At 43.5% G+C, this 27,348-nt stretch overlaps 2 protein-coding genes across 2 annotated transcripts in view; one reads left to right on the top strand and one right to left on the bottom strand.

Moving 5' to 3' along the window:
• Window positions 1-7,458, top strand: part of LOC133999946 (retinoic acid-induced protein 1) — a 9,275-nt gene extending 1,817 nt beyond the window's left edge. The window contains exons 1-4 of the mRNA XM_062439295.1: window positions 1-4,708; window positions 4,947-5,040; window positions 6,058-6,107; window positions 7,345-7,458. The exon at window positions 1-4,708 is cut by the window's left edge and continues 1,817 nt beyond it. Coding sequence (XP_062295279.1) covers window positions 1-4,708; window positions 4,947-5,040; window positions 6,058-6,107; window positions 7,345-7,458 — 4,966 coding nt within the window. The remainder of the gene's footprint in view (window positions 4,709-4,946; window positions 5,041-6,057; window positions 6,108-7,344) is intronic.
• A 3,190-nt stretch (window positions 7,459-10,648) lies between these two features.
• On the bottom strand, window positions 10,649-26,026 carry srebf1 (sterol regulatory element binding transcription factor 1). Its single transcript, XM_062437953.1, has 19 exons — window positions 25,688-26,026; window positions 22,836-23,432; window positions 21,171-21,346; window positions 20,916-21,053; window positions 20,384-20,602; window positions 20,036-20,150; window positions 19,631-19,788; window positions 18,835-19,051; window positions 18,482-18,666; window positions 17,980-18,241; window positions 17,473-17,639; window positions 16,980-17,148; window positions 16,781-16,889; window positions 16,454-16,563; window positions 15,280-15,412; window positions 14,982-15,147; window positions 13,970-14,185; window positions 13,259-13,370; window positions 10,649-12,396 (listed from the first exon to the last, which is right to left on the bottom strand). Exons 1-19 carry the CDS (start codon window positions 25,791-25,793, stop codon window positions 12,176-12,178), a joined length of 3,576 nt encoding a protein of 1,191 aa, XP_062293937.1. The 5' UTR covers window positions 25,794-26,026; the 3' UTR covers window positions 10,649-12,175.
• Window positions 26,027-27,348: the final 1,322 nt, after the last annotated feature.

The raw sequence follows: 27,348 nt of genomic DNA, 5'->3' as shown, positions 1-27,348 counted from the left end.
TACCCCTGACCCTATTAGATGTCAGTCAGGGCAAGGAGGAGATGGAATGAGTACTCCAGTGAAGAGCATTGGTGACGAGAGGTCTCCTACAAGCATAACAATCCCCAGTCCTATGAAACAAGAAAGGGATTCCCCTTCAAATATACAGCATATAAATGAGCCTGTCAAAGAGAACTTTGAAGAATCAGCCTGGTCGGAGAAATCAACTGACAAAGAGGAGGTGTCAACAGAAAAAAATCCTGACTGTGATGGAGATTTAGACTCAACTAAATCTACAGAAAAGCAGGAGAAATGGTCAGATGATGAGAAATGTCCAACTCTCTACAGCAAAGTAAATAAAGAGGTGAAAGAAAAAAACTATTGCTATGAGCAGACTGTGTACCAAGGGGTCCAAAGCAAATATGACCCAGATGCAAGAGACTCAGTTGAACAGTCTCCAGCAGCTCTCTCTGACTACAGCCACAAGGAACACTTTGGCCAAGAGATTAAATCAGACGCATTCAAATCAGAGTCTCCAACTGCTTCTGAAAGCTCAGTGAAAACACTGCCTTTCATTTCTAGGGGTGACCTTGAACAGGATCAATATTCCACAGAGAAGGAGGACAGCTCAGAGAACACCTCACCAACCCCCCAAGTTGAGGCCTTGGATGACAACAACTCAGATAAAAAAGAGATCAGAGATGAGGGTGAAGAAGAGGAGGGGGAAGAGGAGGGGGAAGGAGAGGAGGAGGCTGTTGAAGAGGAAGAACATTGTCTTTCCCCTCCTCTGTCGGCAGAGGTTCGGGAGGAACTGGGGGAGGGGGAGAAAGTGAGCCAGTCATCGACTGAGGAGCACATGAATAATAGAGATGGGCCAGAGAAGCCTTCTGGAGATGTCTGCAGCCGGACAGACAGTCAGAGTACTGAGCTCCATATTGACAATGAGTTTGCAGGAGCACCTGCCCATCCAAATGCAGTAGCAGCAACAGCAGCAGCAGACGCTTCTGCAAGGGAATCAGCCATTGGTGACACTGCTCCTCAGCCTCAGTCTGCTATGCCAGTGTTCTCAGCCCTCAATGACAAGGCAACACCTCCAATTCAGGCAAGGGATCATATTGATCACAGTGATGCTAAAGTGCTAGAGCCAGACTCTCCTCAACTGCCAGGGAAGTCGATACTCCCCTCAGCCCCCTCCTGGGCAGACACTCCACCCTCCCCAAAGAAAGGTGATGAGGACATGGAGCCGGGCATCAGCTGCTCAAGTGCTGTGACCCCCTTGGCCAAGCCAGAGCCTGTGGCCCCATCTGCTCAGCCAAGGGCATTTGGACGTAAGCATGCCAGGGGCAGAAGGAGACTCATGCATTCAGGTGTGGGAATCAGGCGACAACTAAGCTTGGAAAGGGAGGGGGAAAAGGAAGAGGAAGGAGCCCCCTCCCCTACACAGAAACCCTGCATGCCTCCAAGCAAAACTGTGCTATTCTCAGATCAAATGGACCTAGCTCATCAGGAATCTATTGTGAGCCAGACTCCCAAAATGCTAACTGATGGTTTTCGTTCAAGAATGTGCACTCGCTCATTCAATGCAGCAGACTTACCACCCAAAATTGAGCCCCATGTGAAGAGAAAACCAGGCCCAAAACCAGGTTCAAAGCCTGGGCCCAAACCAGGGCCAAAACCTGGACCAAAACCACGGCCAAAACCAGGAGGGAAGCCAGGGCCAAAACCAGGGCCTAAACCAGGCCTAAAGCCTGGGCCAAAGCCAGGGCCAAAACCTGGACCAAAGCCAGGACCAAAACCTGTGCCAAATACACCTGAACTGCCACTGAAGATTGAGACTCCAGTGAAACGAAAACCAGGACCGAAACCAGGTTCAAAACCCGGGCCAAAATCTGGATCAAAACCTGGTCCAAAACCAGTTGTAAAGCCAGGTCCAAAACCAGGACCTAAGCCTGGACCAAAGCCAGCAGATGCTTTGCCCCCCACTGACACTATACCCATCAAGGCCCCAGTGGGTCGTCCCAAAGGCTCAATTTCCAAAGCAAAGCTGGTACAACAGGAAGAAATAATTCAGCCTTTGACAGGACTGCAAGGCAGGAGCAGGAAGAGTATAAAGTCTACAGTATCACAAGTAAACCAGGATGTAAAATCAGTAAACCAGGAGGAAAAACAAGCAAATCATGAGGGGAAAGCACCAGAGAAAGAAGGTAAAAACATGGTCTTAAGATCCAGGAAACCCTCACAGGAAAAACTGTTAAAAGAAAAAGAAAAGATCATAGAGGAAGATGTTTTATCCCCACCACTCACACACACAGAAATTAAACCTAGCTATGAGGAAGATGAGGAGCCTGTAACTGTGGAACAAACTCTAACGCCGATTCCTAATGTAGTCAAAAACATAGATGTTCCAGCAGATCCACCCGCACCACTTGCCCCAACTGAACAAACTGAAGAAAAGACATTACTTCCACTAAAACGAAAACCTAGCCCAGAACCTTCTACAAGGCCAGTAAAGAAAAAGAGGGGTCCAAAGCCCAAACCAAAACCCTTACCACCTCAACTCCCCCTGCTGGAACAGGTGGTCTCCACACCTAAAGAGAAGGGAGCCCGGGGCACCAAAAGAAAGCGAGGGCCACCCAAGAAAACATCGGAGATCACTCCCCCACCCAAACACACTCCCTCCAACATCAGTGAAGCTGACATCACTAGTGATGTGCCTGTAGTGCCTCCTCAATGCCCCACTAAAACAAAAGTTCTCCCACCACGCAAAGGCAGAGGACAGAAATATGAGGCCATGGTGCAGAAAATTACATCTCCTAGCTCGAAGAAACACCTTCCAACTCCCCAGATAGAGAGCAGTCCAAATGATGATGTAACAACCAAGGCTTTGTCTCAACATGCCTTAAAGGAAAGTGAGATGTCTGTTCTGGTAAATAGCACTGAGACGATAGAGGGAGAGGTAAAAAGCACAGAGTCAAGACAAGAAGGAGGGAAACAACATGAAGGGGCAGTGAGAAAAGAGGAGGTGAAACAAGAGAGAGAAAAGTATGAGGTGAGTCAAAAGGCATTAACGCCAGAGGAGGTGAGACAAGGGTTGGTAGAAGAGGTTGTAAATAAGGATGCGACAACACAGGAAAATATTAAACCAGGGACACAGCAGGATGTTGGATCTGACACGGTTCAGAGATCAATGGAGGCCCTGGTAGAAGTCAGGACACCAGGAGAGTGGACACAACAGGCTGCAGCAGGTTTATCTACTGTTGCCACTAAATGCGCCAGAACTAAAAGGAAGCGATGGGCCATGGTGGAGAGTACAGATGCTTCAGTCGTAGCCTTGGAAGCTGGGAGCCTAATAGTTACGACACCAAGGCTAGCCAAGCAGAGGGCCATTAAAAACAACCATGAGATGCACCTAAAACAGAGGAGGAAGAAGAGAAAAGGACAAGCCCCTCTAGAAGAAACAGAGGCAATCAAGGAGACAAATACTGAAACTGCAGAGCAACAACAGGAGAAGGTAGAAGAGATGATAACCCCCACAGAGCCTACAGTACCCCTGCCAATCAGCATAGATGATATCACAGAAGCCCCCCAGGTTACCAGCACAGAGCTCATCCAGAAATCTAGGAGAGGCAGAAAACCATCATCAAATCCAACTAAGAGGAAACAAGGCAAAGGCTCATTAGAGCAGATTCCTGGCAAGCCAGTGAAGGTCCACAAAAAGCCTGGGCCAAAACCCGGAATGAAGGACGCCCTTGAGGTTATAGAGGCAGTAGTAAGGGCTGCAGGATGTGAACAGGCCGAAAAAGAGGAGAGAGAAAGAGAAGAAAGGGAAAGCGAAAATAAGGAAACACAGAACACATGTGTTGTGGGTCCTGTAGTTACAATAACAGAAAAACGGACTGAGATGATTTCTGTGAAAAGAATCAGACGCAGGCCAGTCCAACAAAATTCTAAACTGTCTTTCTGTCCATATGTGCGGATTAACAACTCTAGAGACTTTTCCTCTTGGTGTGCCATAGTAAACAGGCCTGAGGATGCAGTAATATTTCAAAGACGGAGAAAAAAGGGCATTCTTAGAATGAAGAATCCTTTCACAGTTGCAAAGGTAATGCCACATGCCGCTGCTATGCTACAGGGACCTTTGGTGAATAAAAATCTAATTGACAGGTGTCTTACATGTTCCCTGTGTGGAAAGCCATCAAATTACAGAGACCTAGGTGATTTGTGTGGACCCTACTACACAGAAGATTGTGTTCCACGGAAGATTTTGACAATTGAGCACACAGAATCCCTCAAGGAGGTCCCAGAGAAGACAAATGATAACAACAGTTGCAGCAGTGAAGAACCAGGCAGCTCCTCAAAGAATGAGAGTGTGGACAGCATAGAAAAGGATGGCAACTCAGAGGTAACCACTCAAGAGGCTAGTAGTAGTAGGCACCATCATTGGAGATACCGACGGGCAGAAAGAACAGAAAGAATGGGTCGGGAGGGTGGTCTGCGAAGATTAACTCTCAGAGACAGGTTCAGGAAGATGAAGCAGCTCCGGGCCATTAATACAGGGGCTTCAAGTGAACAAGAGGGCAGTGGCAGCATGTTCCAAAGGCTACAAGTGGAGGCAGAAGCTAAGGAGCACTGGGCCCATGAAAACTGTGCCATCTGGACCAAGGGGGTAATTATGGTAGCTGGGAGGCTATATGGACTGAAGGAAGCTGCCAACATCTCAGCCCAAGCGGTATGTTAGCAATTATCACCAGTTGGTTATTCTGAAATATGTGCATGCTTATGGAAGTTAAGGGAGATACTATACACAGTTACTTTCAGAATCTGAAAAGCTTCCTTGCGAATTTTGCTGTTAACTTTCAACATGTTTTCTTCTTTTTTCTCTCTATCTGTATGTGCCTTTATTGGTCAATTTTGTTTGTTTCCTTATTGGTCTCGGTCCATATGTCCGTCTGTCTCACTAACCCCAGAGCTGCTACAAGTGCCAGATTGTAGGGGCGTCCCTCAGCTGCTGTTGGAGAGGCTGCTCTCATAAATACCACTATGTCTGCGCCAAAGAGATAGGTAAGAGACCACAGCAAGAGTGTGAGAAAGCAAAAAGGGATGAAAAGGAAAGAAAATCCAGGGAGAGAGGGGAGAAATGAGGAGCGAAATTGGTAATGGGAAATTGAATGTGGTGTTGAGAGGGCAGTAGGGAGGGGAACAAATAAGGCAGGTAGAATAAAAAGAGAAAAATTAAAAGAGAGGGATGAAAGAAAGGGGAGGGAAAGTGGATGTGGGGAAAATGAAGGGGAAAATGCATCGAGAAGTAACATTATTGAGTGTGAGAAGAGATGTCTGAGAGTGCTAGGGGAGAGCAAAAGAGGAGAAGAGGAAGGGAAAGAGGGAGGGAGCTTTGAATGAAGGGGATGATGAGAGGAAAGTGGGACCCTGGAGTGTGTGAGAGGGAGAGAAGGAAGAGATAGAGGGAGGAGGGTGTGTATGTGTGCATTATTGACCACAACCCCTGTGGCTCCATCCATCCATTCTGCTGTCAGGGGACTGTGTGCTTTCTCGCCTGAATGCTTGTCTAAATGCTTCCTTATGTGAGTCTTACAACCATGTTGCATATGCACGTTCCCTTCAATGCATGTGTGTGTGTTTGTGGTTGTTCTTGTGTGTGTCTGTGCATCAGCACATGTGTTGTATGGCTTCCCCTTACATTACCTCATGCAAAGGAAGTACAGTGTGAGGATTAAGAAGCCTGCCACGTCTGCCGAGCCAGCACAGGGAGCAGAGCAAGGCCTTTTTTAATCCTGCTGAGTGCACCAGCCATATCTGACTGCCTGCCTGTATTGCAACTCATCCTCTCAGTCTCTCTCTTTCCTCTGTTGCTCGCTCTTTCTTTCTCTCTCTCTTTCTCTGCCTCTTTCTTACTCATTTTTCATTACAACCCTACCCCTTTGTCATTTTTTGGGTTCTTCCAGGGGGGTTCCAAGTGTTGTTGCGCCTCATGCTATGTGTTTCACATGTTGTTATTGTCTAGCTACAGTGCTTTAGCTTATTCTCTCCTTCTTTTATTTGCTTTGTCTCTTTGCCCAGGCTGCACATTCCATGAGGATGACTTCTCCATCAAATGTCCCAGACACGAGGTAAAATAATAAAAATCTCAAAAGCATTTTGAGGGGTTTAAATATCTACTGCTGACTTTTGCTAAACTGTACCAAATCATTAGCTTTAACAGGGAGTCATGCATTGAAGAAAAAACGGAGGGTTAGCTAGAGAGGATTTCTGAAACCAGGATAGTGCACCTCAGCATCTCCCAGGCTATCTACCTCTCAGCATGTATGCCTATGTACAACAGGTGTGTATAGGTTTGTGTTCCCATTAGAACACTTAGAACTGCTTCGATTTTCTTCTCTCCTCACCTCCCTTCTCATCTTCCTCCTCCATCCCCCCAACCCCTTCTTCTCCACCCTTCATCCCACTCCTCGGCACAGGACAAAAAAAAAATTGACTTTACACACTGCAGCAGCACCATGGCTGGATAGATGATACAGTACAGACCAGAAAACACAATTGTCAGCTCTTGTAAAACAGAGACAGGATCAGAGAAGGGTTCCTAAAAATAAGTACCCTAATATTTAGTCTCCAGCCAATATATAGCACGTGACAGCTTTGGTTGATCTTGGACAGGTCAGTGTTTTGTATTCAAATTATGCAGTGACCCAGGTCTCAATGACCTTGGCAAGCTAAACCCATGCCAACCAGTACTGTGAACACTTTGATGTGCCCTCAATATGTTATTGTCCCATAACACCCACTGTTATGACTGCAGACTACCGCTTCTACAATAGGTTACCATGTTTGTGTTATTATGAACAGTCTACTTTCCTGTCAGACAGATGCCATCTGGTGGTGGTGTATTTACACTGCAGCACAGAGAGGAAGGTCAAATGCAGAGGGAAGGGTGGAGGGAGGTAGAGAGGGGGAGATGCTGACATTCAGCAGGAAGCAGCAGTGCATTGAGGCAGCAGTGGCAGTAGCCTCCCTTCCTCCCTCCCCTCTTCTCCCTGCATCTCTCTTTCCCTCCCTCCCTTGCTCTCTCTCTCTCCTTTTTCCTTTCCTGTTCTCCTCTGTGCAGACTGACAGGGATGAAAAGCTGGCTGCTGATCAAAACACCCCACCCACCATCACTGCCTGCTACCCTCCCTGTACCCCCTCCCCCTCCCCTCTCTCTTTCGCTCTTTCTTCCTCTTGTTATTTCTCATTCCTCCTTTTTTCCCTATTCCCCTTATTTTGCTTATGTGCTCCCCTGCTGTTCTACTTCCCTCTGTCTTTCACTCTGTTCACCTCTCATCTCTTGTGAGCTCCATTTTCCATTTGCAGTCGTCCTCCCCTCATCCCTCCTCATCTCTTCCTCTCTCTTTCTCTCTCATCTCCTCTCTACTCTTCTCCCCGCCTCTCCTCACCTTAACTCCCACGTCTAAGCAGCAGAAATAGAGTGTGAGAAACAGAGAGAAAAAGAGAGCAAGACAGAAAGAGATTGTTGTTAGCAGACTGAGGCAGAGCTGTCATCAGCTGAGGGATCTGAAGGTCTGTGTGTGTCGGTCTGTGCCTTGCCAATTTACGCTGAGCAGCCTAATCAAAGGGAAGTGCAGACACACACGAACACACACACACACACACACACACACACACACACACACACACACACACACACACAGACAGGCACGCAACTACTCCACCCATGGGTCCCCCTCTACAATTCTGCCTCTGCCTGTGTTCAACTTGGTTTCAGGGCTGGAACACACATATAGGGGGACATTACACACACATGCTGCCTTCAGCTGTGGATCCTCTATAGCTTAGGGACTCAAACTGTGTGCCTCCACACAGGTTCATTAACGGGTTACCTGTAAGCTCACACACGTATACACATATAGTGAGCGGGAGGAGAAAAACAGGCTGTTTTGTGCTGCGGCTGAGTGGGAACAAAAGACAAATGGGGGCAGTTACATCAGAGAGCGACAGAATGAAAGAGACAGAGATAGAAAGAGAAAATAAGGGCAACAAGAGAGACAGTCAGCGAAGGGAGAGGCACTCAGTGATGGTGAAATGGAGGGAAAAAAACAAGGTGTAAAAGAATGGGAGTTACTCCAGGGAGTGTAAACAGAAAAAGGGGGAGTGAAGGGGGACTTCAAAGAAAGAAAGATAGCATGACAGAAAAAGAGGGAGAGATAAAAGACAGAGAGCAAAGCTGCTGGTCTGAGTACTGGACTTAAGGATGGGCAACTGGCAAAGTGAACAAGAGATACTGGGGGGCTGCAGAGGAGGATAAGGGGAAAGTAAGCGCTCCACCACCACCACACCAGTTCAATTAGTAGGCGTTCCTGCTGTGTCTTTCACAGAGGAGCTGGTTCACTGGCCAGCTGCATCCATCTCTCCACTCCTGCACACTGCAGCCAGCTCGCTTTCATGTCTGCACTCTGCAGATTGCACAGAAACACTCAGGCACTCTTACACAAAGATGCATGGACAGCACATACATATCAGCTTAGAGTGTCCCGCCTGCATAGGAGCCTGCAGTATTCCTGCATAAACATGTAATGCAGCTTTTGTGTTCATAGAAGACATGCAGACGTGCAGTTTTTATGATAGTTTGACACATGCACACAGAACATAAAGGCTCATAAATTACAGTAATTGCTACGTACAGTAAAAGTCATCTGCAGTGCTGTGACTGCAAGACCAGTGCAGCAGCGGTCACAGAGTGAAGACCTCAAAACCTGTGGTGTTTGTGACTTGTATTTATGTCAGTCTTTCCTCTATTGCTCTACAGGATCTGTAAGATATTCCAGTGTACCACCTTCACCACCAAAACCTCTCCGCCAGGCAAGCACCACCTACCCAGCAAGAAAAATGCTGTCCTAACAGCCACCTATACCTATAAAAAATGGTGTGAGGAAAGTGTGTGTGCTTTGCCTTCGGATGGGTTCCTATCATATTCAGACACATGGCGGACACTGATTGGACAGGAGCATCCCTCTGGCCACTTTGTCTGTGGGCCAAGAGGTGTGTGTGATTGATTGATTGATTGATTGAGTGAGTGAGTGAGTGAGTGAGTGAGTGAGTGAGTGAGTGGGTGAGTGAGTGAGTGAGTGAGTGAGTGAGTGAGTGAGTAAGTGTGTGTGTGTGTGTGTGTGTGTGTGTGTGTGTGTGTGTGTGTGTGTGTGTGTGTGTGTGTGTGTGTGTGTGTGTGTGTGTGTGTGTGTGTGTGATAAATCATGCTTCAGCCACATCATCAGTGCGTTTGTGCATATGTGTCTGTGTGAGTGAACAAGTGCATCTCCAATTCAAGATGTCATGCATCAAAAAAACAGCAGCCAACCACTGGATGTACTATCTCAATGTGTGCGTTTGTGTTTAAAACAAGAGACAAAAACAAAAAAGGAAACTGTACATGATGATGTGCTTTACAGGTTCTAAATATTCTGATATTGAAGAGTTAAGAAAAAATGGACGCAGTATTTTAATATAACACTCTTATCTTCGGAGATGTATTTTGATGTGCATTATGACTATACAACATCATTGCGTCACCCTTGGTATATGTCAAGCTTTGTGTTCTTCAGAAATAAAAAAAAATACAAACATGAAAAAAAAAAAAGAAAAAAAAAAGATTAGCTCTGTTTAAGAGTGTTACTCCCATTCAACTGTGTGCACATTCAATATGTACAGTAGACGCCGTCATCATCACGCGACAGGTTGCAGATCAGGGCTCCAAGGGTCCAACCGGGAGTCAGGTCATCTCACTTCATATCTATGTACAGTTCAGAAGTATTACTGTTAAACATTGCCATGTTGTATGATTACTTCACCTACCACAGCCATGCAGAAAGATATACATTCAATCCAGATTTCATGACACATCTGTCTGTTTGTGTATCTCAAATGTAGCTTCGTTCACTCTGCCATGCTATGTAACAACACTCTGTACAGGGTGTCTGATAAAGTACTGGTCAGATCAAAAGGAGACATATTTAAGTATTAGAGCATAAAAGAAAGTGCAAAAACGCCACACCAAACGTTCTCTTTTATGAAGCTCATTATTTAATTGTGTATATAAGTATTTGAATCTGTTTAAATGTAAGATGTGATGTACTAATATAATTGTGTATAGTATTTCCTAGAGATGTTTATTTTCTATAAAATGGAATATGTTATTGCTTATAAAATGTTATTAAAAGAATCCATTGATGAAAAAAATAATGATCTTTTTTGGGAATGTCACTTGTCTTAAGTTGAGCATGCCGTTTTATTGATTTTCATGTCTTATTTGTTTGGAATCGATGACACAGCATCACTTTGTTTGAAATGTTTTTGTAACGCCAATGTTAAATATACCAGCACCTTTCAATGCTGCTATGACCAATGCCTGCTCTTTTTGTCTTTACTGAACATGCACTGACATTAACACACTGGGGACACAATTTAGATAGGAGCATATTTTCTCCCTCTCCTACCCTAGATATCTGCTGCACATCTGGCAAACATTTATCCAATTTTACACATAAACCCATGACCTACTTGCATAATTTAGTTGGTTAGTTAGTTAATGGACTGAGACTTAACTACTTTATAAATTGGTATGAAACTGTTGAAACTGGAAGTATCACTGGAAACACTGAAGTCTTCTTTACAAAATGTTTTAATATTTACATCATAAAAGGAATAAAAGAAAGAACAAGTAAGAGATGAAAAGATGTCAGTTGAAGGACACATGAACAATACCTGAAGACATGGTTGCTGTTGTCTCATTCATCTCAAACCAACGTCTTTCAGTCTTTCACATTAGTGACACACTATAAAACATACTGGTCCTGGGACAAACACATATGCCAAAGTTTCTTTTTCTTTTTACATTCCTCAAAAAAACAAAAAAAAGAAAACAATAACGGTGGTTCTCTAGGAGTATGAAACTAAAATGACTGAAAGAGCAAGTATTGCTCTTCATTGCTGGAGAAACAAAAGTAAACCAGAATATTCACTACAGGTCCTCTTTGGGGAAAAAAAGGTCAATTGTTTATAATTGTCTGCATGAATTATGTAACTTGTTACAAATTGACAAAGGTTCACATTATAGCTCTAGTTGCCAACTTTTTATATCAGAGTTGCACGTGTCCAAAAGAGCACAAGGTCAATTGAGTCAGACGATATGACGCAAATTACACCTTGACAACTTGATACTTTACCCATTTTGACACACGTCTCGTGGCAGTACAGTATAGTATCTACATTATTTGGGCCTGGCCAAATACAATAGGCTTTAGGGAAGAAAATAAGCCTTTATCACTCTGCTTATGCAAAATACTGCTTAATCAAATTTCATACAGATTATAAATACATTTTTAAAATATGTACACAGCAAAACAAACAAGAAAAAAGACCCATATGAAAATAACCTCATAAAGCCATATTACTTATCTCATTTAAATCAGCCGCGCAGGCCTAGTGCAGATAGGGACACAGGGCTTGTTCAGTGGTTCTCGATTATCACCAGTGACACGATTCAAATCATCACTATTTGAACAACCTGCCACGTGGCTTCCCTCTGAACAAGCCCACAGTCAGACCAATCCGAGTTTGGTCATTTTCCTCTCACAAATAAAGAGACATCTAACTCTGCGGCCAATCAGAACAGCCTGTCACTCCATCCCATTGGGCACTCTGCTTGTAGAAGGTGCATTTGTATTAAAAAAACAAACAAACTGGGGAGTGGGACTATACTGAATAAACGCAGGGTAAACATCTCTTTCATGCTTCACACTCACACACATTCACACTGCACTGCCCACAAGGAGGATGTGATGGCTCCTCTCTGTGGTTAACCTGTGGCACTGCAATGCATTCTCATAAGGGAATTCAGCTCGGTATGAGAGAAAATGCTTCCTATATTCTGGTAATAATCCATAAGAAGCATATGAGCTCTCTCTAAGTGCCTCTGATATGTTGTTGGGTTGGTGGGAGAGACAATCCATAAAGTCACTTTGATATGAATCTGTATAATTTAATAAATCGGTTCGATAGCTGCACGCCAAAATGCAGGGGACTGTATTGTTGTGTGTCTGTGAGAGTCTGTGTGTTTCTGTGTGAGAGATGTTTCTATATACAGTGTCTGTCTCTCAGCCCCCGCCCCCCAGGTCCCCCTGATGTCTCTCTAGCTGTTGGTGACGGTGGTGCCGCTGCCCAGCTTGATGATCATTTGCTGGCAGTCGTGGAGGGTCCTCTTGTCTCCCAGCTTCTCCAGGGTGCGGGCTGCATCCGCCAGCATGCCCACCCTCTGGCCAGGAGCCGACAGGAAGGAGGGGGGAAGGTAGCGGCACGCCAGCATCACGGCCTCTGCCTGCTCCCGCTGGCCTGGCCGTGTCTCGCACTCCTCTGCACAAAAAAAACCCACCAAGGACGTTGTCACTGTGCTGTTTGTTTTTGACGTCATCAGCCACCTACAGTCAGTCACACTTCAGTGGTGTCTTGTTTAATTACTGATGTGATTTTGTCTAATGAACAATTGAGTGAAATAGACAAAGAAGCTTATTAGAGACACTGATTGCACCCAATCAGAGTCTCCAGGCTCACAACAAGTTTGATTTGAAAAGCGGCAAAAAACAAAAATCTAAAAAAAAATGCAGTCTTGGTGAAAATCTAAGTCCACTATGGAGGCTTATTGGTAAGCTTAAAAATGTTTGTATTACTTTTTTCATTAATGCTACCTTTGAAGAGCTTGCAGGCAAACTGCAATGTCATCAAAACATTGTTCTAATAGAATCTAAAAAAATGAAATGCCCGATGAAGATTGCTTGATTAAAACAAGGTAATTTAATTCACCAACAAGTGCCCACGGTGTGCGAGAATCTCGTACACGCTCATTATGTTATTAGAATCTCCCATATTGTTACTGTATTAACCTATTTAAATACACCAATCTACTAACCCATATACCAAGTAAATGGAAGCCTGACATGACCTGTTTCAAGGTCTTATGAGGTTGCTCTATTGCCTTGTCTATGGATGCATGAGAGATGATAGGTAATGCACACATTGCATAAATGACTCACAAATATAAAATCTGAATCGAGATCATCAATCAAAACACCCACAGACATAAAAAGTTGCTCTGTGTGGACAAATACAAAACAATGGTGCTTACAGACAGAATTATTTGAGTGGATTAAAGAAAAAAAATCAGAAGTAAGTTCACCCACACGCACACACATATACACGCACACACATATACACACACCTGTTTTGGCTCCAGGCGTTGCTCTGCGTCGTAGCGAGCGATCCAGGAGCTGATGTGTGCGGGTGGGACTGGCCCCCGCCATCAGCCTGGCTGTAGCTTCATGAAGGAACAACTGGAAAGAGATGGAGGAAAGAGAGATGAGAGAGGAAAGAGGAGGAGGGACTAGAGCGAGTGATGATGACTCATAGCGAATGTTCAGCTCTACCTCAGAGAGACTTTGAAGCCTTGTGAACAACGCTGCTAAACACTTGCCTTTAGGGATGTGTGGGTATGTGTGCTCCCAACACCTCCAAGCTAATTTCCACAGAGAATTGTACTGACTGGCTGGAAATATGTGCACAGGATCTATCTGTATTTATATGCTATGTGCTTCTTAGTGTGTTGCCATTTTGTATTTGAGCCTGATGTGCCTTTTTCATTCTTATACATGTTGGTTTGTGAGCATTATACAGTATATTATTTTGAGTTTTAATTGCATGACATTACAAACGCACGATGCAGGAGCTGCATTTGTGTGTTCATCTTGTTTAAATAATTCATGTGTGTGTGTGTGTGTGTCAGTCATCAAGTATTCAAACTGAGTGTGCTTGTGTGCTCGACTGAGAGGAAACACGGTTAAAAAACAGTCAAGAAAAAAAAAAGAAAGTTTTAATTTTTTTTTTTTTTTTTTTTTTTTAAGTAAAATGCAGTGATCAACACTGATATACATACTCTTCGCATCGCAGGCCTGAAGCTGTGTGCCAGCTTGCGTAGGGAGCTGAGATCTTGCTGAAAGCCTTGCAGCTCAGGTGGGGAGGCCTGGTGGACGCCCACAGAGCCGCTGGTGCCCACCGACCCTGACCCCACAGGACTGGTCCCCTGCTGCTGCAGACGCCACACATTGGTCCTCATCACCAACAACAGGTCACACAAAAGCAACTGTACAACCTAGAAAGAAATTAGCAACATTAGGACTAACAAAAGGCCTGGACCACCGCTGAAATGTGAGAAATATGCAGTACAGTGGTTGGTATAACGGTTGGAAACCTGTCTGTTTTCCACTTAAAAAGAAGAAAATGGATTTTTACTATATTTATTCCAACAATTGCAGTGATAAGGGCAAAAATGTCTTGTTATCTGTCATATTAACATTACAAGTTAAACTTGAACTTGGCATTTTCTGTTGACCTTTCAAATATTTTAGGGAGCGATCTTACTTTGTAATTGCCTGTGCTATTAATTTACATATAATTATTTGTATTACTTCAATACAAATAAATCCATGATAAACAATTAATAGATCAACCGGCTGGCCAGAAGTACAACAGAGCTCTACACATGAGTTGAAGGGCATTTTCAGCTCACTGCGTGTGTGTTGTGCTGTGAGTGGCCCAGCTCTCTGTTGCACTGCAGGTACATTGCACTCCGCTGAGACACACATGCAATGCAACTACAATGCACCACAGTACTGGCCATAGATGTGCACACACTGCGAGCTACATATCCACCAGCATCACCATCTGCTGAGTTGCTTGGGGGGGGGGGGTATACTTGAGTGATTATGTGTGGGCAATTTCCTCTGTTTACATCCCTATACACGCACATCATGTGTGGGCTCATCTGTCACATGTATGTTTACATATTTAATGCAGATGCCCTCAAAAAAAATGTCCCTCATAGGAATAACAATCTACAACAACTTCCATAAGGACATATTTGAAAGTGTTCGTGTGAATGTGTCTACCTTGTCTAAACTGGAGCTGTGGCAGTGTGGTCCTAGGTTGAGGCTGTCTCGGAGCAGGGCGCTGGCCTTGTCGCTGAAGCTCAAACTCAACTGGCAGTTTTCTGGCTTGGACAGCAGAGCCCGCACAGCCCTGAATGTGTTCAGACACGCCTTTGGCAGAAGACTCCTGACAAAGCAGGAGACAGAGGACACAGGTTTAAGGAGAGTGCATATATGTGTGTGTGTGTATCTCCTCTGATTTGCATTATCAAGCAGAAACTTAAGCAACACACTCTTTTGCTGGCCATGTTCAACTCACTCTGCGTTCTGCAGACTGCGGGGCAGGTGCTCCACTGTCGGATACAGTCTCTCCGCTGCAGCATCATCTCCTTGGAGCCAGTTGATGATCACCACAGCAACAGAGGACCACCACTTGGAGTGGGGGTCGCAACCTGGAAGTTGGAACAAAAACAGTCACAAGGTGAGATACCTGCAGACAAACAAAAGGGCAAATATTTGAATCCCCTACTGCCCACTTTCACATTTAACATGCATGAGTGTGCGCACGCACGCACACACACACACACGCACACACACACACACACACACACACACACACACACACACACACAGGACAGCTGTTGTCTGTATTTTGACCTCTGAATCAATCTGTCTCTCCCCTCTGGCACAGTCACAACATACTGAGAGAAAGCAGCCATTTTGACAACTCCCTCATGAGGGAAAACTACTCCATTTAACATTGGACACACACGGACACACACAGACACACACACACACACACTTCTAACACTGTGTGAGCAACCTGAGACTCTGCCAAGGAAAGTCTTAAAATCCCCACACAGCCTCCCTCCTCTCAAGGTGATCACCAATTTGACAGCGCTGAAGATAGATGAAGCAATATAGCGGATGCCTCCCTTTCACCTAGCCCCCTTTCGCTCAGATCAGTGATCAGTAAGGACAAAGTGAAGTGGTGGGAGGGTGGAAGTCAGCCAAGTGTAAATCAAGCTACTCCATCTCAATTGTGTAACAATGAACTTTATTTCGCTGCTTATTTTGCAAGCACTTAAAAAGAAATCGAATGTTTGGAGCAGGTGAGGAAAGAAATGTGGGGGGAAAAAAGCAAATGCAATTCTCTCGGAGAAGATAAGGGGTAATGAAGCACGGTGGCCAAATCTACACTTGAAATTGTTGATGTACTCAAGCAAAACAAGTCGGATTAGTCAGTGAGTGTTAGGTGGCTCGTATCTCAGAAGTAAATTTTGGGCTGGGATTCAAAATCTGCTGCTATTGTTACTCATGTTTTAGTAGTGATGCTAAATTATCAAAAAGTACCAAACGTTTTCAATGTATTAATACAATATAATCCTAAATTTGAATCTCTTAGTCATGACATGAAAGGCAATTTAATCTTCTGACATATGAAGGAGACAAACAAATGTACTGTTGACATAAATGACAGCTGACACACTTACCAGTCACAGTAGCCATGTTGGAGCCAATGGCGAAGGACTGTGAGGTGGCACCGGCTGCATCCGATGCACTAATCAGCAGCTGGAGATACTCCAGGGCATCAGCGTACTCCCTGAGGAGGGACACACACTGAATGGTTATTTTGCTGCTGACAACTGTCATTACCAATATTTTTATATTTCTGTTTAGTCCATTACACTATCTTCATTGTTGTTGTGCCCATCTTTTAACATTTACCTCAACTGTGTCAAAAAGTAAACCATTACTCGTCACAAAGAAATTCTAATGAAAGATTTGAATCAAAAATGCTTGTTTGCGCTTTTCCTCACCCCTCTCCCTGGCTGGTGCTTTTCTCTCCATGTGGCTGGGCGACACAGTACAGAGCCTTCTCCAGGAGGTGCTCTCTGAAGGCCTGGGTCACCTGGGCCAGAGGATCCACTGCAAGAGCATCAACAAATGATAACTATGAGAAATTCATCACAGCCAATTAGCCATTATACAAAACAGTAATAGTTTGTCTACACTGACCAGTATTGCCAGCCTGACTGTAGATGCTATCTTTTGGGGTGCTGCGAATGGCCCAATCCCCATCCACAAAGAAGCGATGACCAAGTGGGTGACAGAGCCACTGCATAGCTGGAGGCACACTGCCACTAGATGACAGGCATGCCTGGCGGGCACTGCTCAGGAACACACGCTGTAAAGGATTAAAAACCAGCAGGCAGTTAAGTTGTGCAATCTCAAATCTTACAAACATGGACATTACAGAGCTTATATTTGACTTATCATGTTTAGTAATCAAGTTGGCAAATCTCAGGATCATTTATAAAACAAGATGCTTGAATGTGAGCAAGAAAGACAAGTCAACTGCATTAACCAAACAACAACTCAAAACTACTTATTGCGAAAGTGTTTACCTCAGGATTAAAAATGCGCAATTTAATAAGTGGCAAAAATATTGCTCAACAACATAAATGAGTGAGTGACATGCATGTGCATGTGTAAACTAAAGGGGGCTTACAGAGGTGAAATGCAGGATCCTTGGCATACTGGCTTTGACCCGTAGAGCTGCAGAGACATAGACTTCAGCCAGAGAGGCAACAGGCAGACAGGAGCCAGCACACTCTGCCAGGTTCACTGCACTCAAAGCCATGTGCACTGCTGAAAGGTGGCTCCCATTCAGCTTACCTGAACGTGTAAACAAGGCATAGACAAGAAATTAAAAACTATTTTATTAAAAATATGCCGGAGAACTGCTCTGCAAGCTGGGAAATGCGCCTGCTGACATAACCGCCACAAAAAAGCGGCGTAACGTCTCAAACTAATTACTCAAGCTTAATGATTTTGCAACCTTAGTATAAACCTTTTATTGGCACTAAATCAACATAAGCTGGCTCTTTCATCAAAAAGGGAGGGGTTAAGTTGCTCTTTAATCACTCTGGATTTGTCACTTCAATGTGCCACCCCTCCAGTGTTCAGTCTACCACACTGATTTAATTTAGAACCAGGATTTTTCCCACCAACCAACCTGTCATGTGTAGCTGGTGCAGACGATGGTAGACCAGGGCGGCGTCACGGCTGCTTTTGCAGGCGTCCTCCTGCAGGGGGCGGTCAGAACGCAGCCCTCCAGCTCTGGCAGCCAGCCAGCGACCCACCCAGAGGCGCTGGAGGCAGAAGCGTAGCAGGGACCACAGTGCAGCACAGGCCAGGTCTAACTGGGAGGTGGGTAAGGGGCGACCGAGAGCCTTCAGACAGGTCCGCAGGTTCTGACTGGCCTGGGCAAAATCACCCTGTGGAGGGCAAAAGAGATAATGATGATGATGATGATGATTAGGAAGAACAGATCAAAAGGCAACTCAATAGGAGGGGTTTCTTTTTAAATATAGAGTTTTATGATATTGTAGCGATTAGTTAATTGTCTGCATACTCCACGCTTTTCTTATCCATGTCATTTTCTCTGCTTTTAAATAAGCTAATGTGCTGGTGAAGATCAATAAATTAAATATTTTTGTATCAACGATAAAACGTACTCTGGCTAAGTCTAGGTCAGCCTGCTTGCGGTGCCTCCAGAACAAGACAGAGGATCCAGAGTGTGGTCTGGTTACAGGCTCTCCATAAACCAACAGTCGGATCAGAACTCCTGACACCAGGATCCCGTTCAGTAGCCACACCAGTATCGTTGGCAGCATCCAGTCCATCCAGCCCCATGAGTCAGCTGCAACAATACACACTTCTATAATAAAACTGTAAACATATGTGGAGTCATCATTTATAACAATATACATCTTATGAGATCATGCCTTGAATTATTGTACAACAGGTATTTTGAGTGACGGTGTCTTCATTCTGTCTCCCTTCCTCACAGCATTTAAACCCCTCATACCTGCAATATCTATGCCCAGAACGCTCCTGCCTGCTGAATGGGTGGCGGTGGCTGCAGTATTAGCAGCTGAGCTGCTGTCGGGTGAGCAGAGCAGGGCAGCCAGGGGGTTGAGGGAGAGGAAGAGGAAGGTGAAAGCACACAGCGCCATACGGGAACGGTCCAACATGCCGCCAGCGCTGCCACCAGATGCTGATTTGTTCAACACGCCTACATTGGGCTGACACACAGAAAAGAGACCACAGAGATTAATTTTTGGTAAAGGTTAAAAAAAAACATTATACCATTGTGACTAATAATAATAATAATAATAACAACAATTAATTATTATCATTATTATTATCTGAACAAATGTTGTTAATATGTTAACAATCTGTACTGATAAGTAGTTATTGATAAAACCCTAACAATAGATATCCTGTACTAGCATTGCTGAAAGTAGATTACTCAGCCTTTCAACCTGCTTCCTGTTCTGACAATCACAAACACAAGGGGCAATGTAAACATGTCAGAGCCACATGTCACAGCCTCTGCATATATAGAGGATTACATCATGGCATGATAGATGTACAGAGTTACTGCAGCATTTCAATTCAGAAGTATATTTCAGCCTTGAAAATAACAGATTACAGTTATTTAGATATTTAAATGATTTGTAATAAATGAGAAAGAGGGGATTCAATGTCTTGCTCAAGCCAATTGTATTTTGAGATCTTAAGCAGCTATTAGATTCCTAAGTCAACCAAATTTACCAGTTAAAATGTTGTAATGTTTACCAGTTTAAGTGACAATTCCATACCTTGGTGTCCTCCCCCATTGGACTGTCAGGCTCTGAGTCGCTGCTACAGTGTGAGAAAGAAGTGGGCGAGCCCACGTCAGAGGCTGGTGGGGTCGGCAGCTCGTTCTTCACATCAGCCGGTGCATCCACCTCCATAGCAACGAGGTCCTTGAGAGACTCTGGAGAAAGAGGAAGAGGAAAGATGAGGTGAGCAGTTAGAGGTCAATCAGTGGAACAAAAGCAGAGACGTCTTTAGCCTTAAATTGTACTTATATAGGAGACAATTTTGTAATTTCAGGATAACAGAAGCTATCAATAGACCTCATCATGAAAGGTCAACTGAATGACTTCCTTTAGAGAAAGATGTGATAAATTGTAGAGGAGCTGTTGCAGAATAAAGAAGAGAAAAAGGTCTAAAGCACGTACTGTCTTTCTGGGCTGACATTTTAAGAGCCATGTTCTCCTGTTTGAGTTTCTGGTTGGACTGCTGCAGGTAACGGATGTAGTCAATGGCTTTCCTGAGCACTGCAGACTTATTGAGCTACAACAGAGTGGACAAAGAAGCAATTACACCTATAAATAAGTGTTAAACAGTAAAAATCATATTAGTAAGATTATTTTTCTGAGCAGGATTTGTACACCCTACAGGATTAAGAACTAATGCCATTTTTAAAAGTAAGAACTTTTTTTTAAGGCCACATGATCGAAATTTTATTGCTGAAGCATTTTCACGTACATGGCATTGTAGTGAAACCAAGAAATACTTTTTCCTACCTTGGCCTCAGTACCGGCCACCAGGTCTTTGAGCTCAATGATCTTGTCATTGATGGAAGAGCGGTAGCGCTTCTCAATTGCATTGTGAGCTGTGCGCTTCTCCCCCTTGTGTGGCTGGCCGACTGGTTTACCACTGATTGCGATGCGGTTGATTGGCAGCTTCTCAGTGTCCACCATGACAGGCACCGTAGTCAGGATGGTGCCCCCGCCCATAAAGGCCTGAGGAGGTACACAGGGTGGTACAGAAGAGGGGAGAAATGGGAGAACAAAAAGAAGGAGACAGTTGGGTGAAGCATGTGCAAAGGAAATTGTATTTCTAATAGTTCATTCTTTCACACAAGTTCATTTTATGGTCAAAGAATATTTTATCAGCACAGTTTAGATCCTCTTTGCTACAAATTGTTTGTAGAGGTGATTGTGTAAAATTGAAACTTTTCTATTCTTGCAGCTGAGGGATTTGCAATGGATGAGTGAATGTCACTACCAAAGTGTGTTGTGTAATCAGAGTTTCAGTCGCATACAATGTGTCTACCTGCAGTGAAGTGCTCTGTACTGGGGAAGTTGTGGCCAAAGAGGTGGGAGAGGCCACAGTAGTGACTATGCAGGGGTCATGCTTCAGGGTGGTCAGCAACAGAGATTCAGCCTTGATGAACTGTGGTTGCAGCAACACCTAAGAAACACACACAAATCAGGACAGATACAGATTTATAGTCTGCCTTTTGATTCCATAATGCTCAAGCATGAAATACAGACAAGTTAAAGGTTCATTCAGGTCTTACACACTTACAGGTAGTTGCTGTACGTGAGATGTGATGGTCTGAGCTGATGGGCTTACTGACGTGGTGAGCAGAGGAGAGGTTGTGGTCAGCCCTTGGAGCTGAGCCTGAATGGCCACTGGCTGAACAAGTGGAGGTGAGGATGACAAGCTGGTGACTGGTTGGCTCACTGTGCCTGGACTGCCAGCTGGAAAAACAGTTATGAAACGTTGAAGACAATTCTACAGTGTATGAGCTCTTTGCCTAATTGCTTTCCATTACCTAAGTGTTAAAGTGACTTTCTTTAATCTATCCTACATTTGTACTTAAACTAAAAGTCATAATGGCACTGTGCAACGAAGGCAAGAGAATATCAGATATTTGTATTGGTTTCTGAAATGTGCTGGTGCAACTGAAGTAGAAAGAGCTTGTGTTGCTACACCTAACACTGTGGAAGTTATGGGTTTGTAGACCACTGGGTGAGCTGCTATCTTATTAGAAATAAGTGAAAGCAACATTCAGGGTGTCACCTACAGTTTCTTATCAGCTCCAACAAGACTCACGATTGCAGTCAAGTATGAGTAACCAGCCTGGGAAATTTCCTCGAAGGTAATAAAAACTTTTTATTGCGTCTTAGAAAAATTCACTAGCAATGTGTAACTTACTACTTTTCCAAACCATCAGGTGTCAATACGTTTTTTTCAGTAGACATGATTGTTATTAACAAACATAGATATACATATGAACTGTAATAAACCATGTACTATACACGCTGCAATGTGTACATATAAAATGGGTGTTGCCCATACAAAGCTGTTTCATTTAGCTCAAAGACTCTCACGTTGCTGAGCAAAGTCTATTAGATTAGGGCAATCAGCTGAGGTTGAATAACCTAATGTCCGAGTTTAGGAAATTCAATTCACATGAAGAGCCACCTTGCTGGGCTCTGGGGGTTAATTTGGGACACATTTCCAAACTAACATGGGAAACACAAATCTGATTTAAACTACATTGGCTCTGAATTTGTAATCCTTTTAAAACTAATGAACTATCTTAGTTGCAGGTGTGTGTATAAGAGGCAGCTGTCAAATACTCTATTGGCTCTTGTGGATTTCTAGAATTTCCCTCTTTTTTCAAATAACTTTGCTCTCCATTCTTAAATTATTCACTGTGCATCGGTATGAGATAACACACTGAGAACACTGTGGACCCATAAACTGGTTTGTGCCCTTTGAAGCATAGGAATCCTCATCTTGTACCTGAAGAGTCATTTATACCAGACAACCTATACAAGTATTGTTACAGCCAATTCACTGAAAAATGTGCCAAACATCACAGCTCCTGTTTGCTAAAAAACGATTTCTTCTTTAAAAGACATTTTTAAACTACTTTCTGACACTGAACATCTAGTTTTTTATCTGGATTTAACGTTTAATTTATCCAATTAGAGAAAGAAAGTGCCAGTCAAAAGTTTGGACACACATTCCCAAATCCTTGAATGAATGTGTCAAATCTTTTGAGTGGTACTGTACAAAGCCAGAATACCTGTCACGAGAATAAGAATATAACCCATGTGAAAAAACCCCACTACCTTTCTAAAGTCTTAAACTTGGATCTTGTTGATATTAGATAAGTCACAAAAACATGGTCTCTCACAGCACTCAGATAAACCGTCATCACCATCAAACTGTGCTTACTTGTGAAGCTGTTCGGACTGCTGTAGTTGGTCCGATTCTGCTGCTGGTTCTGAACTTGAACCGGAGCCTGAAGCTGTGTCTGCGGCTGGGGTTGGGGTTGAAGTTGGGGCGGAGTCTGTGGTGCAGGGGAAGTGAAGAGGGCCTGGGGTGTGGAGCTGAATACTGGGTTCGGTCCTGGTGATCCATGAGGTGAGGCTGCCTGGGCCGGGGGAGACTGGCTAAGAATGGGCTGGGGCTGTTCCACCTGGGGCTGTCTGAGGCTCTGAGCCTGCTGCGGGGAGGCTGGTTGCTGCCGCGGGGTGGAGTTGGATACCTGGGCCAGGGGGGACTGCTGGAAGGTGGGTGGCTGGAAAGCCTTGTCTGGGGTGGTGGAGCTGCGGGTGATGGGAGGGCCCAGGAGAGCATCCAGGTGCGGGCTACTGCTGAGGATAGAGGAGGATGACGTGGATGTAGGTGTAGGAGTGGTGGAGGGAGGGGCGGCTGAGGTGATGGACTGGGTCAGAGGGGGCAGCTCTTGGGTGGGGACCGGCCCTGTGTATGGAGGATCAAAGAGTCCCCCAAACTCTATGTCCTGGTTGTTGATGAGCTGGAGCATGTCTGAGGAGGGACGGAAATCAAAACCACCATCAGAACCAGATCCAAATGTACAAGAAGCGGGCATTTGTTGAGAAACATGGCTGAGCTTATTGATTACTGGAACTTTTTAAGTAGCAAACTGACTCTCCTACACTTCCATCTACATCTCCACCCACGTGTACAGTGTTTACAATATAACAGACCAAAGAAAGCACTCAAAATTAAGCTAATAAAACACTGTAGTGATAAAGGGAAATGCAACCACTGTGAAAAGCTTCATGAAAATAGGAAGTACTGCAAGTCTAATGAGACAAAGCATTTACTGTAGCATGGGATAACAATGTGCTGTTTTTTGTATCCAAATCAAGTAAAAATTAGTGTAAACCAACAAACACTCAGATTATGCAAAAAAGAGCTGTTCTAGCTGCTCTTTCTTCCAAAAAGTAAACACCAAAAACTTAAAAAATTATAATAAAATATTGTTTGTATCAACTTCCATGACTGCCAAGGGCCCTAAAAAAATATTAGAACATTAGTTGTTTTGTTTACAATTCAACTAACGCATTAAACTAACACTTTATTTGTATGCAGAATGTTAGCAAGCCTTCATAGGTAGATGTGTGGTTACATCAACTGCACATGGTTGGCATGACCTGTGTTTGGTGGTGGGGAGATCTAAAAATTTCCAAAATATTTATTTCCTCCCAAACAGGCTCCTGCAGTTTATATGGGTACTTATTTTTTAATATATTTGAGGAATATCGTTTTCAAAATAAGACTTGACACCATTATGCTAATTAAGACAGTTATATCATACTCTGCACCTTGCTCATTTATTTTTTAATCTGTATAAAAGGTAAATCTCAGGATAGTATATAATCTCAGGAATTTCTATATATTACACATTTATATATTGCAGATTTAATTATTCAACGAGACAGTTTACTGTATATACTATTTTATTTTATCCTGTTTTTGTTCTTATTTATGTTGATTCTATTTTTAGTACACTTTCTCCTTGTGCTGCTACTTTTTTCCCACTATCAATCTGTGTCAATTTGCATTTCTCCCAAGGGGGATCAATAAAGATACATATTATCTTATAATCTCTTAATTTTGACTTGAAGCAGTTCACCAGGAATATATTACTTTAAAAAACACAGTGACACTGAGTGTATCTTGTGTCTGCAGTGAAAACGCAGCAGCCTGGATTTGTAAACCAGTGTTTTGTATGAGGTGATCGCTCTTGACCAATCAGAGCCCGTCTCAGAGACTTGCTATGCCGATCAGCTCAAGACAGGAAAGAGAGGGAGCGCTGTCTGCACGAGGTTACCATCGAGCAGCATCACTGAGGGTTACTGTCGGTCACATTTTGGGAAGACACCGAAAACGGCTACAAGGATATGCATTACCGACTATCATCTATGCAATGCAGCCTTTCCCAAATATATTATAGGCATTACTGTAGAGATGAATATTGGTCGTATACAGGAAAATCTCCATGAGAAAAAAGAAACTGAAAAAACTGAATATAGTACTTCATATATGTCTACATACAATTAACCCATTAATTCACCTTGCATCCCTAATAATTATAATAATGATGATGATAACACCAAACGAGTGATGAGAGTGGCAAGTTTTGAGATGCACATGAAGAACTAATGCAAACGTAAAGGAAGCACGAAAAAGAGAGAGAAAAGGTGACATAGCACATTATGATATATTGATTTCGTGACCATAAAATTAACACAAATTGGTATCAACTGAGGCACCGTGAACCCAAAGAGGAGGAATGACCGGCAGTAACCCTTGTCTGAGGAGCAGGCTGGGGGCGGGGCGCACTCACGACCATTCACCATGTTAGCCTCACCAATTAGCTTAACTAAAACTGTCATCAATATTATCATTATTATGCGCTTGTATCATGAATGATTATCACAGCAAGGCCTGACAGTGCACGAAACAAGAAATAACTCAGTAAAACCTGTAATAAAACCCCACATTAAAAACTCAGCTAACCCTCCAAAGGGAAAGTCGCTAGCTTGTCTTGCTAATGACGACTGAAAGCTAAATTACGTTGTGAAACTAAAACCTTTAAAATTGGTGCTGTCTGCAAGCATACATTAGGTTTTTAAACATCTCATGTTTAAAACCGGAGCTACCCAAGACCCGATGAGTGAAACAGACATGGCATGCACATAAATTATACCCGGCGTTGTTGAGTTTTAGTGGTTTAGTAAACGTGACTGAGGTACATCATTACATTTCCTTACCATCAATGTCGCTTAAGAGGGCCGTGTCGATGTCGCTGGGGTCAGTAAGCGACAGTGTTGGGTCCAGATTATCCAGAGAAGCATCGTCAAACGACAGGTTGTTCATCTTGATTCTTGTGTCCAAGCTATCCACTTAAATCTGAAACTTCTCACGTCCCTACATTTGCCAGAAAAAGCTTCAGCTTGCCACAAGGCTACCTTGAAACACACGTAAAGTGAGGTTCAACTTCTTTATATAAATCTGTCAACTTAGCTGCTCTCTCCTACCCCCATGGTCGTGTAGGGAAACTTGTAAAAGCCGAGCACAAACACTGGAGCTCATTCACGGCACTAGCAGAAATCCACCTCGCCGATGATGATTGACATGCGCCTTAGCCAATCACAGCCCTCGATTTAGATTCCCACGTCACTGCTTCTCAGGGTTGTTTTGATTGTCATAAGCGCATGTGGGCCATAAAGTGAACCTTTTATAGAGAAAATCTACACCAAGACGTGATCTTTAACATGTCAGACAAACTAAACATAATGTCTCCGGAATACTTGTATGAATTATTGTGAAAAAGGACTGTTAAAATAATCATCTACAGAGCACAGATGTATTCTATAATGTAAAAAAATGCTAATTCATTTCAGTGTCTGTATGGTCGTTAATTAATGTCAAGCGTTGTCATTATTTCACCAAACTTTGTATTTTTAAGGGGAAACAGCATGGATGTGTTTATTGTGGGTTTGCCCCCACCAGCCAATCAGAGCTAATCGGGCGTGTGGCTACTGAGAGCCAAGTTTGTTTGACGCGCAGCAGCGGCTCCTCCTGTAGAACCAGTGAGAATTAACCAATGGGAAGCTCAGAAACCGAGTGGGGTGATCTGACGTCACATCTCTGGGTCTAGTGATTACATCATGTGTTTCTTTTCCTATAGTAGTGGAGGCAGCAGCAGCAGCAGCAGATAAATAACCTGGAGAGATACAAGTGGTCAAAAGTGTGATAAAAATTAGGAAAAAATTTAATATTTAGCCAAACAAATAAGTGAGACTGGAGCAGATATGTCACAAATTATACACTTCATTTATCTATAAATAGAGCTTATACCAGAAAACGGAACACTTAAAATATTAATAATGTAAACAACTGAAAATGCAGAGTTTTTTGTCGTTTTTCTTTTTTAATGAAGCATCGGCTAAGTTAAAACTCACGTGTCACGTGCATACAAAGGAGAGCCCCACATAGGTATGGCGGGGATATAGGTCACTGACCTAGAGTAGCACAGCATAGTTGTTATCACTACTGGGGGGAGTGGAGAAATATTAAGAGCTTAACAACAAGCTTTGTAGTGATGGTGATGGGATGTATTTGTATAGATGTGCGTATAGATGTCTTGTTCAGTTTTATAAACAAGCCAGTGATGCTAAATGAGCAACTATAAGGAGTAAAAAAATAATAATAATAATCTGTGTGGCATAAGGAGTTGTTTACATTTTTTGAATGCTAAACTGTTATGCCGAGCAGCATGGATGAAGTGTCCATGAAATGAGAGGGGGTGGTGGTGGTGAGAAGCTCATGTGACAATGAATGGCCAGTTAACTGCAAGATTGAGGGCCTGTTGCATCAGCATGGGCACGAGGAAGTGCGAGATTCACACACAACCCTGAACTGTAAAATG

This window comes from Scomber scombrus, chromosome 18 (genome assembly GCF_963691925.1).
Source record: "Scomber scombrus chromosome 18, fScoSco1.1, whole genome shotgun sequence".
NCBI classification, from domain to species: domain Eukaryota; kingdom Metazoa; phylum Chordata; class Actinopteri; order Scombriformes; family Scombridae; genus Scomber; species Scomber scombrus.
Note: the sequence above shows the minus strand (reverse complement) of the source record. Positions and strands in the feature narration are given on the sequence as shown.

What these genes read in the sequence shown, in the direction of transcription:
- srebf1 (XM_062437953.1), bottom strand. Translation starts at nt 25,793, where the DNA reads ATGAACAACCTGTCGTTTGACGATGCTTCTCTGGATAATCTGGACCCA. An exon ending in GGATCCTGCATTTCACCTCT is followed by an intron (nt 17,149 to 17,472) that starts GTAAGCCCCCTT and finishes AATCCTTTACAG; the next exon opens with CGTGTGTTCCTGAGCAGTGC. An exon ending in CAGTCAGGCTGGCAATACTG is followed by an intron (nt 16,890 to 16,979) that starts GTCAGTGTAGAC and finishes ATGCTCTTGCAG; the next exon opens with TGGATCCTCTGGCCCAGGTG.